Consider the following 14,542-nt stretch of genomic DNA (forward strand, 5'->3'; position numbering starts at 1 on the left):
GGTATCTCAGGGTGTGAATGTGACTGGGGTATGGGGCCACATGTATCTCAGGGTATGACTCTGCCCGAGGGCACCCAGCTGTGGGTGTCTGACCTGGAGCATCTCCCAGAGTCCGTGTGACATGGTCTGTCTCAGGCTGTGCCTGGGTGAAGTTGGCAGGATACCTGTGACCAGGAGACCTGCTTGAAGGGAACCGCCTAGGACTATCCAACTATGCATCTGTGTGGATCTGCCCAGGGCTATGTCAGGATCCTGATTCTTTCTGAGTGTATCTGACCAGTTAGTATAAAATCTAAGCAGATACCACTGAAGGCATGCGACTAATTCTGTGTGGCTAGGTGTATTTCAGTGTGTGCAACAGACCAGGGCCCTGTGACCAGTTGTAACTCACTAGGTCTTCCTAACCAAGGGTACCCTGCTATGTGATTGAGGCAGGGTCCGTCATCCCAATCTACATGCCTTGGATGTCTGAGAACATGGATCACCAATCCACAAGAGTGTCCTGGACCCCAGGTTTCTGACTAGGTGTTTGTTTCTTTCTGGTTTTCTTTTTTTTTTTTTTTTTGAGATGGAGTCTCTGTTACCCAGGCTGGAGTGCACCGGCGCGATCTCGGCTCACTGCAACCTCTGCCTCCTGGGTTCAAGTGATTCTCCTGCCTCAGCTACCCTATTAGCTGGGATTACAGGTGCCCGCCACCACACCTGGATGAATTTTGTACTTTTAGTAGGGATGGGGGTATCACTATGTTGACTGGGCTAGTCTCGAATTCCTGACCTCAGGTGATCTGCCTGCCTCGGCCTCCCAAAGTGCTGGGATTATAGGCGTGAGCCACCGCGGCCAGACTCTCAATACTTGTTTCTAACTGACTCTCTCTCACTGCAGTACCTGACGTGGGGCATTTCAGTGTGTGAGAGCCAAGGTGTTTCCTGACAGGAGATACCCAGCTCAGAGGAAGGAAGGTGGCCCCTGAGCCCCATGGAGGAGGAAGGGGCTGCTGTCTTACAGTCCTGGAAAGGAAGGGCAGGGAGAGACCCTACTATGGGGACCATGCATGGAGCAGTACTTACGACAGAAGTCCGGCCGCCTCCACTCGCCGAGCTGGGCCCCAGCGGCCTGACAAGCTGCCACGTAGGCGGCCACTGCAGGACAGAGGCCTCCAGGATGGCCCTGAACTTGGCAGGCGTCCAGCAAGCAGCCCTGGAAGTACTGCGCGGGTGGCACAAGGCCGTGGCAGGGCGCCAGCGAGCCGTTGGTGGCGGAGATCACCCCGCAAGCGTCCGGGCCGCCGAAGGACTCCTGCTGCTCTGGGGTGCACTGCGATGGGCATGGCCCAGACACACATTCTCCGCAGCCCGTGGCCCCGCCCACCTGCCATCCAGCGGGCTTCCCGTCCACAGCCTTCAGGTCATCTGCGGGGTCCTGGTTGTAGTTCCCGCATAAGCCACAGAGGGCGCCCGCGTACGCCGCCGGCACGCGCAGGCGCACGAAGCTGTCCCCATCGAAAGTCAGCGAGAGCCCTGAGGTTGTGGTCACCACTACGTCGGCGCCGCTCAGGTGTGCGTGCAGCAGCGAATCCAGATGGAAGGGCAGAGCCACGAACACGCCGTCCACCTGCGGGCGGGGGTTGGAGGAGCGGTAAGCAGAGCGAACACGGTTTTGAATCCTGGCCCCACCACCTACTAGCTGTGGGACCCTGAGCATGTCACCTCCCCTCTGAAAATAATAATGAGCATCTATAGGCCGGGCCTGGTGGCGCAGCCTACAATCCCAGTACTTTGGAAGGCCGAGATGGGAGGATGGCTTGAGGCCAGAAGTTCAGACCAGCTTGGGCAACATAGTGAGACCTGCATCTCTACAAAAAAAAATGAAAAATTAGCCAGTGTGGTCACGGCGCCTTTAGTCCCGGCCACTGGGGAGGCAGGGGCCAAGGTGGGAGGATCGATTGAACCCAGGAGTTCCAGGCTGCAGTGAACCCTAATCCTGTCACTGCACTCCAGCCTGGGCAACAGGGTCAGGCTAAGAAAAAAAAAAGAGAGAAAGAAAAGCAAGAAAGAAAAAAAAAAAGAAAAAAAAAAGAGCCTCTATAGGCACATGTCACTGACTCCTCATCCTTCTCTACAACAGGTACTTTTCTTAGACCAGTTTTCGGAGGAATACAGTAGGCTCAGAGAGGAAGAAGCCGCGGTGCCAAGCCATCAGGCTCCCAGGCCTATCCTCTGACCCTTCCATCATGCCCCAGCTAAGCTGTGAAAGGTGCCCGCCCAGGGGAATGGTGAAGCCCTTACCATCTCAGGCAACCCCAGAGCTGGCACCCACTTCTGTCTGGCCCACAGCCCTCCTCACCTGTAGCTGCCGGGGCCAGCGGGCACTCAGTGTCAGGCTGTGGTTGTAGATTTGCAGGGTGACACTGCGGGTGTAGCTGACAGCCTGGCTGCCCCGGTGCTCATTGGCTACAGTGACAGTGAAGTTCGCAGCCCCGGAGGGTAGTCCGTGGCAGGGTGCACTCAGCAGGTACTCGCAGTTGCCTTGGAAATCGAATCGGTGCCCATCCAGAGTGACGTAATGGGGGTCACCCCAGGCCTGGCACTCAGCTGTGCTGACGGGCTGGCAGCCGTGCTGGCCGGATGGCAGGAGGCCACACACTTCACCCAGCCCACAGCTGGCAGGTGTGCAGACCAGCGAGCCGCCCCCAGGCCCGCAGCGGCACCTGTGGGAACAGGTGCCATCAGCCCAAAACTCACTGCCCGCCTCGTGGTAGGTGCCGTTGGCCCAGCAGCCGCAGCCGTTGTTTAGGGGAACACAGCGGTCAGCACTTAGCACGAAACCCGCGTCGCACTGGCAGCCCTCCACACAGGGACCCTCGCATATGGCTGGGGTTGCAGGGGGCGCAGGGGACGGACAGCTGGCCGGGCAGGGTGGGCCGCAGACCTCATAGTGGCTGTTTTCTGGGCAGGTGATCTCTGTGGGCAGATGAAGGAGCAGGAAGGAGAGAAACAGAGAAAAGGTTGTTAGCGTGGGGTCACAGGACAGGGTGGGAGGAGACAGACAGCGACAATAGGGAGCAGACAGAAAGGGAGAGACAGAGCACGAGATACAAAGACAGAGAACACAGAGAAACAAATGGGAGAAAGCAGGAGACCAGGAGACCCAAGAAGAAACTGAGGGAGACAGAATGAGAAACAGAGACAAGCAAAGTGAGGCACAGAGACGAGCACCAAGAGACAGAGAGACAAACAGAGAGAAAAGCAAACAAAGAGACCCAGGAGGACCAGAGTGAAACCAAACTAGCCCCGAAGAGACGGGAACGTGACCCCAGCCCCGCCTCTGCTACCCCGACACTCACCACAGCCGACCTGTGCCCGCCAGTCTTCGATGACAACCCCAGCGGCCTGGCAGGCGGCCACGTAGGAAGCCAGTGCCTTGCAAAGAATGTCGTGGGCCCCACCACCCATGCAGACGTCCAGGACACAGCCCTTGAAGAAGCTCTCAGGTGGCACATGAGCATGGCAGGTGGCGAAGGGGCCCCCTGCGCCAGGGACCAGGGGTCCGCAAAAGCCAGGGCCCTCGTACTGTTCCAGCTTGTCCTCAGGGCACGTTGGGCAGGATCCTGGACATATGTCCCAACACAGTGGGTCCCAGCCTGGGACTCGCCAGCTGCCGCCCCAGATGGGTATGGAGGGAGCCAGGGTGCCATTAGGGAAGGCCTGGTCATTGTTAGGGTTGCGGTCCATGTTACCACAGAGCCCGCACACTGCGCCATGATAGCTGCTGGGCAGCGTCACATCTACCCGCCAATTCCAGTCATAGCTGACTTGCAGTCCAAAGTCAGCCACCAGCAGTGCCTTGGATGCACCGTGGGTCACTGAAATCCGCCCGTTGGCCTCGGAGACAGGCAACGCTGTCAGCACACCGTTCACCTTGGGGAAGGAGGAAGAAGTCAAACGGGTCACTGGAGGTGTTATGGCCCCAGCTCTGGCCCTCTGCCTCCCTCTCTCTCACCCTACCGGGGGCTGGGAGGGGCCAAGGCCTTCCTCTGATAGTTGGATTGTCATTGGACACCGTGTGGACATTTGTTCTGGCCCAGGTCTTGGGGAATGAAATCTCACTTTACTCTTTCTAATCTTCTCCCTTGATCTCTATCTCCCTCCCCGTCTCTGTCTCTCTGTGTCTCTCTCCCTCTGTCTTCACCTAAGTCTCTATCACTTGGTCGTCTCTCTCTCTCTCTCTGTCTGTCTCTCCCTCCTCTTCCCTTCCTCCCTCCCTCCCTCAATCTCTGTGTGTCTCTTCCACTCACTCACCATCATTTATTTACCGCCTACTCTGTTCCATCTCTCTGTCTGTCTGTCTGTGAGCTACCATTAAGCTCTATCTCCATTTCCCTGGGCAGAAAGGACAGCCCATCTCTCTCCTGTGATCTCACCATATATATATATATATTTTTTTTTTTTTTTGGTGGCGGGGGATGGATACTCGCTCTGTTGTCCAGGCTGAAGTACAGTGTCAAAATCTTGGCTCTTGCAACCTCCGCCTCCAGGGTTCAAATGATTCTCCTGCCTCGGCCTCCAGAGTAGCTGGTATTAGAGTAGTGCCACTACACCCAGCTAATTTTTGTATTTTTAGAGAGATGAGGGTTTCACCATATTGGCCAGGCTGGTCTTGAACTACTGACCTCAGGTGATCGACCTGCCTTGGTCTCCCAGAGTACTGGGATTACAGGTGTGAGCCCCCATGCCCAACCCAATCTCCGTATTTTTCTCTCCATGTCCTGGTCTCTGGGCCTCTCACTTGTTCCCTCACAGACACTCAAACGAGTGTTCACCTGGACTAGACTCTGAGCTTAGCATGTGACATGCACCTTGCTGTGGGACAGGCCCTGCCCACTTCACAGATGAGGAAACTGAGGCCTACCAAGTGAACTGCACAGCATCACCTAGCTCATAAGGAGGAGAGGCTGGATTCAAACCCAGGTCTGTAAAAAAGGCAAATGCCGAGGTCCTAGGTTAAAGCCCTTAGCAAGGAGCTAGGCTTGTTTAATTCCCAGGAACGGGGAGATATTTTTGCTGGAATTATTCTTTTTGTTGACATTTTGTTTCAGGCCCAGGTGAAGACAAAGAGCCTTGAGCTGCTAACTGTGGTCGTCAGGATCCCTCCTGTCCTCCCGGGGACCTCAGGGGACCATCCTGCCACACATACCCGGACTTTGCCGATCTCGCCCTTGTGGATGGAGATGTTGGTGCCCAGGGCAGCCACAGTGACGACTCTCACGTAGGACACAGCAGGGTTGCCCCGGTTCTCGTTCTTGGTGGTGACGGTGAAGGGCGTCAGGCCCTGGGTGTTGACCCCCGGGCAGCCAGTTGTTGCCAGCACATAGTTACAGGTGCCCTGGAAGTCAAACGCCCGGCCGTCGAAGGAGTGGTAGTGTGGGTCGCCCCACAGCCAGCACGTGGCCTCATAGTTGGGCACGCACACGCCCTGGCCACCCTGCTCCTTGCACGTCTCCTGTGGCTGGCATGTCACACCGTCGCACGGGTCTGGGGACAGAAGAGGGAGGACCTTGAGAGGCTGCCCATTGTAAAGGATGGCCGCTGCCTCCACATCTACCCCAGTCTGTGCCAGGGATCTGAGGGTTACCGCAGGCAAGACCGGATTCCAGAGTCCTGATGTCGAGGACCCAGGTCCTATAGTTTGCTTTTGTATTTTGTTTTGTTTTGTTGGTTTTTTGAGATGGAGTCTTTCTCTGTCACCCAGGCTGGAGAGCAATGGTGCAATCTCGGTTTACTGCAACCTCTGCCTCCCAGGTTCAAGCGATTCTCCTGACTCAGCCTCCTGAGTAGCTGGGATTACAGGTGCCTACCACCATGCTTGGCTGATTTTTGTATTTTTAGTAGAGACAGGGTTTCACCATGTTGTCCAGGCTAGTCTCGAGCTCCTGACATCAAGTGATCAGCCAACCTTGGCCTCCCAGAGTGCTGAGATTACAGGCATGAGCCACCACGCCCAGCCTGCTATTTTCAAGACCAGCCCCTGGGAGTCCCGCACATCTGACACTGAGGCCCCATGGTGGACTGTGTCTAAGTCTCGGGTGTCAAAGTTCCCATACCTGAGACCCGGGTCCCAGAGGTCCCTGACAGCCAAGACCCCGGCCCTAGAGTCCCCCTACACCTCTAAGACTGAGGCCCTGCCATTTGCTGTGTGACACTGAGGTTGTGGAGTCCATGCACCTAAGACCAAGGCTCTGGGCCTGTGTTTACGATGCAGTTTCCCTGGGGTCCTCGCTTGAGATTTCAGCCTGTTCTTCTATTTTAAGTTTTATAGGAACCTCATCCTCTTCACTTACATAGTCTACGGCTGCTTTCACGCCACCATGGCAGAGTGAGTAGCTGTGATCGAGAATGTATAGCCTGCAAGCTTCAACATTTACCATCTAGCCCTTTAGAGAAAAGGTGCACTTGACCCAAGCTGAGATCTGTGCCCCAGGGGTCCTTGTGTCTGCAGTGCCTGCCCTGAGAGCATTCATGTCTGAGATCCCAGCACTACAGTTCTCTCTGTTCAAGGCCTGGGCCCCAGGCCAGGTGTGGTGGCTCAGGCCTGTAATCCCAGCACTTTAAGAGGCTGAGGTGGGAGGATCGCTTGAGCCCTGGAGTTTGAGAGCAGCCTGGACAACATGGCAAGACCCCGTTTCTACAGAACAATTAATAAATTAGGCAGGCATGGTGGTGTGTGCCTGTAGTCCCCCCCTACTCAGGAAGGTGAGGCAGGAGGATTGTGTGAGCCCAGGAAATCGAGGCGCAGTAACCTACACTACACTCCAGCCTGGGTGACAGAATAAGACCTTATCTTTAAAAAAAAAAAAAAAAAAAAAAAAAAGATCTAGGCCTCAGGGTCCCCCATGCCTGAGACCTTAGCCCTCTGGACGTCTCCACATTTGATAGCAATTGGTCTCCAATTTCTCTGGGTCCTGGCGGCCTCTGTGCCCTAGACTAGGGCCCTGGGTGATCTTCTGGCAAGAGCTCACTGCCAGGGGTCTCAGCATGATTCGAAACGTTTGAGGCCCTAACTAGCTAAGTCTCATGGCCTGGGCCTCCCTCAGCGCAAAATTCCACCCCGGAGGGTTGCTATATTCAAGCCAGTAGCCTTGAGGGTGTCTCACTGCTGAGGCCCTGTCCTGGAGGACTTCTGTGTCCAGGACCCTGTTCCTACAGTTACTACATCTGTGACCCCAGCTTGTGGAATCCCTGTGTGGGAGAAGCCAGTCTTCAAATGTCTCCTTCCTCCTGTGCCTGTTACCAATGTACCGCCTCTCAGCGTCAGATGCACCCGCAGAGTTAAGCTTTGTCAACAGAGGGCGCTGGAGAGTCACTGCAGCAGGGAGGGGCTCCTGGTCTGGCTTCCAGCTGGTTTGGCCCTTCCAGCTCTGGCCAGGGTGTGTGGCCACAGTCAGGGAGTGCCACTGGTCCCAGCTGGCTTCCCAGTGAGAGGTTTCCTTCTTGCCAACTCCAGCCTGCAGAAACCTCTGTGCCACCCAGTGGGCTACAGCTGCACTAGGACTGGACTCAGCCTTGGGGCTGATTCTCCCCTCCTTGAAGAGGAGGGGCCGATTTCTCCCTTCCATGAGGCCTCTACCTTAGCCCTAGAAGTGGGGGCTACTTCCTCTGTCTGCTTTGGTGGTATTCTTTAGTGTTCTCTTTACCGTTTCTTATTTCTATTTATTTGTTTGTGTGTAAAGAGACAAGGTCTTGCTGCCTTGCCCAGGCTGGAGGGCAGTGGTGCAATCATAGCTCACTGCAGCCTCGAACTCCTGGGCTCAAGTGATCCTCCCAACTCAGCCTCCTGAATAGCTGGGACCACAGGCATGCATCACCACGCCTGGCTAAGTTTAAATTTTTTGTGGAGACGGGTGTCTCGCTATGTTGTCCAGGCTGGTCTCGAACTCCTGGCCTCAAGCGATCTTCCCAAAGTGCTGGGTGTGTGAGCCACCGTACCAGGCCCTCTTTGCCTTTTAATAGTTAATCTCCTATTAATAAGTAAATGATTCTTTAATTGAACTTTCCTCATTCAAATGGCTGTGTGCTTTCTGTCTCTCGACTGGATGCTGAGTGATATACCCCCCATTCCTGGGAGTCCCATTGTCCTTCTCACCACCCTGAGAGTCTTACCCCGACAGGTTGGTGCTGGAGCTCCTATTATCTTATCCATACGGGAAGGAGGGTTCTCTGCTCTTCACCCTAAGAAATGAGCCCTGGGGGTGGCTCTGTGTCCTAGATTTAGTCTGGGGGGGTTCCCACATGGGAGACTATACCCCTAGAAATCCTGATCTCCCACTTGAGAGGGGTCCCCATATCCAATGTTCTGCCTTGGTGGGGTCTCTGTGCCTCAAACTCAGAACTCTGCTCTCTGTCCCTGTCCCTGGGATTCCAGTCTCTCCCCTGCCCTTTGGTGCTAGTGTCTGAACCCCAGGCCTAATTCCACGCACCAGTGGTCAGCTCACCATGGCCCCCTAGGGTGCTGCTCTTGTATTCTAAAGTATTCTAGGAGTCTTACCTCTTCACTTATTAGTCTACGGCTGCTTTCATGCCACAGTGGCAGAGTGAGTAGTTGGAACGAGACCATACAGCCTGCAAGCTGAAACATTTACCATGTAGCCCGTATCAGCAAAGGCGCGCCTGTCCCTGCTTTATACCGAGGGTCTCTGACATCAACCTTGAGAAACCTCTGAGGGTCCCCACAGCCTGGATTTTCCCTAGGGTCCCTGCCTCCCACAGTAGGTGGCCCTGGCCCTGTGAAACCCAGCCCAGGGGTCTCCAGGTCTGCGACCTCCATCATTAGTCCTGTGCACCTCCCGCCATGTACACCCCAGTCACATCACCCTCGGCCCCAGAGTCCCTGTACTCCATCCATAGTCACATCAGCCCCAGTCCCAGCCCAGCCCAGCACCTTTGGTGATGCAGCTCAGGACGCCTCCGGAGGGCTGGCACACCTGTCCCGGCGGACAGCTGTGTTCCTGGCACCACACGCCTTTACGCACATGGCACGTACACTGCTGCCGACAGTCGTCAATGAGGACTGTCTGCTCCGGCTGTGGGGAGAGAGGGCACGGCCATCAGACATCACGGGTGGGAGCCGACTCTCACATCTCTGGCATTCTGGGCACAGAGGGGTTTGCAGACATCACAGACAAGGGACATCTCTCAGCAGGATGGCGCCCTGTCTGTGAAGCTGAGGCACAGCATGGGTTTGGGGCCGTCATTCATTTGTACATTTGTTCATTCACTTTTATTCATCGACTCATTCATTCCAAAATATCCGCTCAATCTCTGCTGTAGGAGAAATGGTGTGACATAGTAACTAAGGGCAGATCGCCTGGGCTTGAAGTTCGTTTCTGCTGTTTCCAAATTCTGTGACTCTGAGCAAGTTACTTCACCGCTTTATGGCTCAGTTTCCTGATGTGCCAATTGCAGAAAATAGTAGCGCCTGCCTATGGAAGTAAAATTCAGATAAAATGTAAAATTCAGAAAAATGAAAAGGGTAGGCCGGACGCGGTGGCTCATGGTTGTAATCCCAGCACTTTGGGAGGCTGAGGCGGGTGGATCATGAGGTCAGAAGATTGAGACCATCCTGGCTAACACGGTGAAACCCTGTCTCTACTAAAAATACAAACAATTAGCCAGGTGTGGTGGCGGGCGCCTGTAGTCCCAGCTACTCGGGAAGCTGAGGCAGGAGAATGGAGTGAACTCAGGAGGCGGAGCTTGTAGTGAGGCAAAACCTCACCACTGTACTCTAGCCTGAGTGACAGAGCGAAACTCCATCCCAAGGGGAAAAAAAAAAAAAAGTCTTCCTTTAAAACATTCAGATAGGAGAGATACGGGGGGTAGACATCAAACAAGATTGGGAGTATGTGGCTTAGTTTTGAAGCTAAGTGATGGGTAAGTACATGGACAGTCATTTCACTATTCTCTTAATTTTCGCATGTTTGAAAATTTTCAGAATAAAAAGTTTTTAGATAGGTAATGTATATATAAAAATATGCACACATAGCACTCAAAACATTACGAGATACATAGAAAGCACTATCTACATACTTTCTGTTATTATTACTATTATTTACGTGAGGAGAACAACAGAGAGAGGGTCCCACTCCGCGGAGAGCTCATACTCCCGCAAGGGAGACGGACATTAGACAAATACATGCTCCAGTCAAAGAAGAAGGACCAACAGGGAGACAGTGGGAGAGGGAAACAGAGGGTGTTAGCAGCTGGTATAACAGATGAAAATCTTGTCTTTGTGGTCAGAAAGGCTCCCTTTTTCCAGACCTGGAAGGCAAAGCCACAACTTCACCTGGGGAGTCAGGGGAGGGTTTAAAGCTTCAGAGTCCATGGTGATATTTAGAAAGATCTTTACCACTGCCATGTGGAGGGTGGACCAGAGGGAGCAAAGGTAGGAGCCTGGAGGGACCCAGGTGGGAGAGGACCAGCTGGACCAAGGGAGGGCCATGGGGACAGGGAAATGAGTGGGTACAAGAGACATTCAAGAGACTGAATGGACTAGCTGTGGTGGCTCATGCCTGTAATGCTCGCACTTTGGGAGGCCAAGGCAGGAGGATCACTTGAAGTCAGGAGTTTGAGAGCAGCCTGGCCAATATGGCAAAACCCCATCTCTACCAAAAAAGCAAAAAATTAGCCAGGCGTGGTGGCACACGCCTGCTCTCCTAGCTACTCAGGAGGCTGAGACAAGAGAATTGCTTCAACTTGGGATGCCGAGGTTGCAGTGAGCTTGAACCCAAGAGTCGGAAGTTGCACTCCAGCCTGGGCAACAGAGCAAGACTATGTGTCAAAAAAAAAAAAAAAAAAAATAAGAGGCTGAATGGGTCAGGCATGGTGGCTCATGCCATTAATCCCAGCACTTTGGGTGGCCAAGGGGGGAGTATGGCTTGAGGCCTGGAGTTCACAACCAGCCTGAGCAACATAATGAGACACCCCCATGTCTATCTCTCCATAAGAAAATTAAAAACTCGCTGGGCTTGGTGGTGCACGCCTATAGTCCAGGTACTTGGAAGGTGAGGTGAAGGATTGCTTGAGCCAAGGAACTCGGGGCTGCAGTGAGCTATGATCTTACCACTGCACTCCAGCCTGGGTGACAGAGCAAGACCCTGACTCAAAAAGAATAAATAAGAGACCAAGTAGGCTGTGGGGCTGATGAGGAGTGGGAAGCATGAGGCCCCATATTCTGCCCCAGATGACTAGGTTCCTACCTCATAGTAGACACCATTGTGGTAGCAGCCGCACTGCTGGATGGGCACGCAGGCTTCACCGTTGTAGAGGAAGCCGGCGTCACACTGGCAGCCTTCAGCACACTCATCTGGGCACTGCAGAGGGGCACTGAGAGCCGCGCAGCCCAGGGAGCAGGTGTCCGCGCAGAGCTCGTAGTGACTGTTCGCTGGGCACTTCATGGCTGCAAGGAAGGGGTGCCCATCAGAGCCCTGGGGAGGGAGGGGCTGCAAGGCCCAGGGTCTACCCTTCTGTGCTTCAACCTCTCCCCTCCCTGCCCCTCTGGCTCTCCCTCACTCACGACAGAAAGTTTCCGTCCTCCAGGGCTTCACGTGGCCTCCAGCCGCCTGGCAAGCACTCACATAGGCATGGATGTTGCTGCAGAGAATGCTCAGGTTCCCACCACCCAGGCAGAGATCAAAGACGCAATCTTGCAAGGAACCCTGGGGATCCACCAGCTTGTGGCAGGAAGCCAGCGGCCCTGTGGCGCTGGAGAGGAGCCCACAGAACTCCTCCTTCTCATACTTCTTCTCCTGCTCGGGAGGACACTTGCTGGTTTCGCAGCCCTCGCTCCCTGGCGGGCAGGTGGGTGGCGGCAGGCAGGGAGAGCCAGGTACCGCCTCCTCCCAGGAGTTGCCGAAGTCATTGGCGTTGCCTGCCTGTGAGCCGTTGGGCTTCTGGAAGTCATCCTTGGGGTCGCCGTTGTAGTTCCCACACAGGCCACACATCTGCTGGTAGTAGTTTCCGGGGATGGTGACCCGCACATAGTACACAAGGTCGTAGGCCACACGCAGGCCGAAGTCGGTCTCAATCACAACGTCTGAACCATGCTGAGAGGCTCGGATCTGGCCGTTGGCCAGCACCACGGGCAGCTTCATGTCCACACCGTTCACCTGGGAGGCGAGAGAGGCAGGCCACGCTTCAGAAAATAAACTTCGAGTGGGGGTCGGACCCTAGTTCAAGCCCATGCCTGATGCTGAAGATCTGTGTGTCCTCACCTCTTAGGCCCTCAGTTTCGTATTTATGAAATGGATATAATAATAGGGTGTGATATTGCATTGAATGGTGGTCCCCAAAAGACATATTCACCCAGAATCCCATAATGTGAGCTTACTTGGAATAAAGTTCTTGCAGATGTAATAGGATAATAATCTCAACATGAGATTGTCCTGGATTAAGCTGGGCCCTAAATCAATGACAAGTGTCCTTATAAGAGCCAGAGAGAAAAAGACACAGACACACAAGAAAAGGTCACATGAAGATGAAGGCACAGATTAGAATGGTGTGGTCACAAGCCCAGAGAACCTGGAGCCTCCAGAGCTGGAAACGGAAAGCAAGATCCCCCAACCAGTGCCTTTGGAGACGGTGCAGCTCTGCCGACACCCTGATGTTGAACTTCTGGCATTCAGGACTGTGGGAAAGTACATGTACTGTTTTAAGCCATGAAGCTTGTGATAATCGTTATGGCAGCCACGGGAAACCAATACATGTCTCAATGAAGTAACAAGCCTCCAGCTATCCTTTTTTTTTTTTTTTTTTTTTTTTTTTTTTGAGACGGAGTCTCGCTCTGTCGCCCAGCCCAGGCGGGAGTGCAGTGGCGCGATCTCGGCTCACTGCAAGCTCCGCCTCCCGGGTTCCCGCCATTCTCCTGCCTCAGCCTCCCGAGTAGCTGGGACTACAGGCGCCCACAACCGTGCCCGGCTAATTTTTTGTATTTTTAGTAGAGACGGGGTTTCACCGTGCTCTCGATCTCCTGACCTTGTGATCCGCCCGCCTCGGCCTCCCAAAGTGCTGGGATTACAGGCGTGAGCCACCGCGCCCGGCCTCCAGCTATCCTTTATCTATCACTCGATGCAGGCATTAATAAGCAATAATGGCCCCCAGAGTCACTTGCCCGAGTTCAAACAGTTCCCCCCTTATCCTCTTGTGACCTTGGGCAAGAGAGTCACCTCTCCCTGTTTCTCTTTCCTCATCTTTCATTCAAAAATAAGGTGTTTGCCCCACGGAATTGTCAGCCTCAGATGAATTAATGTCTGTAAAGTGCTGGGAAACATGGCTGGCATAGCATGCATGCTTCAGGAGCATCTGCCGTTACTAGCAGCTATGAATGGAGGTTTTTCTTCTGAAGAGTAAACGGACACCACAGGTTTTTGCTTTAAAGCATCAGCAGGTGGAAAGTTAGGCTAAATTCTTGGGGAAATGAACTCAAACCTATGAGCTGAGGACCAGTGGTTTCAGTTTAAGATTACTAGGCACCAACGAAGCCTCGTAAATCCACCCCTGGACGGGGCACAGTGGCTCATGTCTATGATCCCAGCACTTTGAGACTCTAAGGCGGGAAGATCACTGGAGCCCAGGAGTTCAAGGTCAGTCTGGGCAACATATCGAGATCCTGTCTCTACAAAATAAAACAAATTAACTGGGCATGGTGGTGCATGCCTGTAGTCCCAGCCACTCAGGAGGCAGAAGTGGTAGGATTGCTTGAGACCAGGAGTTCAAGGCTACAGGGAGCTAGGATCACACCACTGCACTCCAGCCTCGATGAGAGAGCAAGACCAGGTCTCTAAAAATATAAATAAATAAATCAACCCCTGATTAACACATTTGCTCACCCTTCCTTATCACAGACAGTGCACACTGGATTCTTTTGGAAATGCGAAGAATCACAGGAGAAGGCAGGAGAAAGATATGCTCCTGGCTGAGTCTCCTAAAAACACGGTCAACTGCCACACTTCCCAAGCAGGGCTGGGGAGTGGCTGAGGGTTACTGACTTACCCTTGCCTCAGTTTCCTCAGCTGTAAACTGGGAGTAATAAGAGCTCCTATACGTGTAGGGAAGCTGTGGGATTCAGTAAGAAGCAGCTAACAAGAACACCAACAATTCTTATGTGTTTAGGCACTGTATGTCAGGGGCTGTTCTAGGAGCTTGGAAAACATTAGGCAATATACTCAATTAAGTCATGCGTGTCGGCTAGGCACAGTGGCTTATGCCGCTAATCCCAGCACTTCGGGAGGCTGAGGCCGGCAGATCACTGAGGTCAGGAGTTCGAGATCAGCCTGGCCAACACGGTGAAACCCAGTCTCTACTAAAAATACAAAAATTTGCTGAGTGTAGTGTTGCACACGTGTGATCCCAGCTACTCTGGAGACTGAGGCAGCAGAATCACTTGAACCAAGGAGGCAGAGGTGGCAGTGAGCAGAGATCGTGCCACTGCACTCTAGTCTGGGTGACAAAGAGAGACTCTGTCTCAAAAAGAAAAAAAAAAAGAAGGAAAGAA

At 53.7% G+C, this 14,542-nt stretch overlaps 1 protein-coding gene and 1 long non-coding RNA gene across 2 annotated transcripts in view; one reads left to right on the forward strand and one right to left on the reverse strand.

The window, feature by feature from the left end:
* Positions 1 to 14,542, reverse strand: part of FCGBP (Fc gamma binding protein) — a 95,379-nt gene that overhangs the window by 27,862 nt on the left and 52,975 nt on the right. The window contains exons 17-23 of the mRNA XM_045381247.2: positions 11,567 to 12,158; positions 11,250 to 11,449; positions 8,936 to 9,077; positions 5,195 to 5,532; positions 3,345 to 3,918; positions 2,345 to 2,961; positions 1,069 to 1,612 (exon numbers count right to left, since the gene is read on the reverse strand). Coding sequence (XP_045237182.2) covers positions 1,069 to 1,612; positions 2,345 to 2,961; positions 3,345 to 3,918; positions 5,195 to 5,532; positions 8,936 to 9,077; positions 11,250 to 11,449; positions 11,567 to 12,158 — 3,007 coding nt within the window. The remainder of the gene's footprint in view (positions 1 to 1,068; positions 1,613 to 2,344; positions 2,962 to 3,344; positions 3,919 to 5,194; positions 5,533 to 8,935; positions 9,078 to 11,249; positions 11,450 to 11,566; positions 12,159 to 14,542) is intronic.
* LOC135968321 (uncharacterized) lies at positions 1,502 to 8,043 on the forward strand. The gene is made up of 2 exons (XR_012427601.1): positions 1,502 to 1,636; positions 5,097 to 8,043. It is a non-coding gene; the product is annotated as an uncharacterized lncRNA (long non-coding RNA).

This window comes from Macaca fascicularis, chromosome 19 (genome assembly GCF_037993035.2).
Source record: "Macaca fascicularis isolate 582-1 chromosome 19, T2T-MFA8v1.1".
In the NCBI taxonomy this organism is placed as follows: Eukaryota; Metazoa; Chordata; class Mammalia; order Primates; family Cercopithecidae; genus Macaca; species Macaca fascicularis.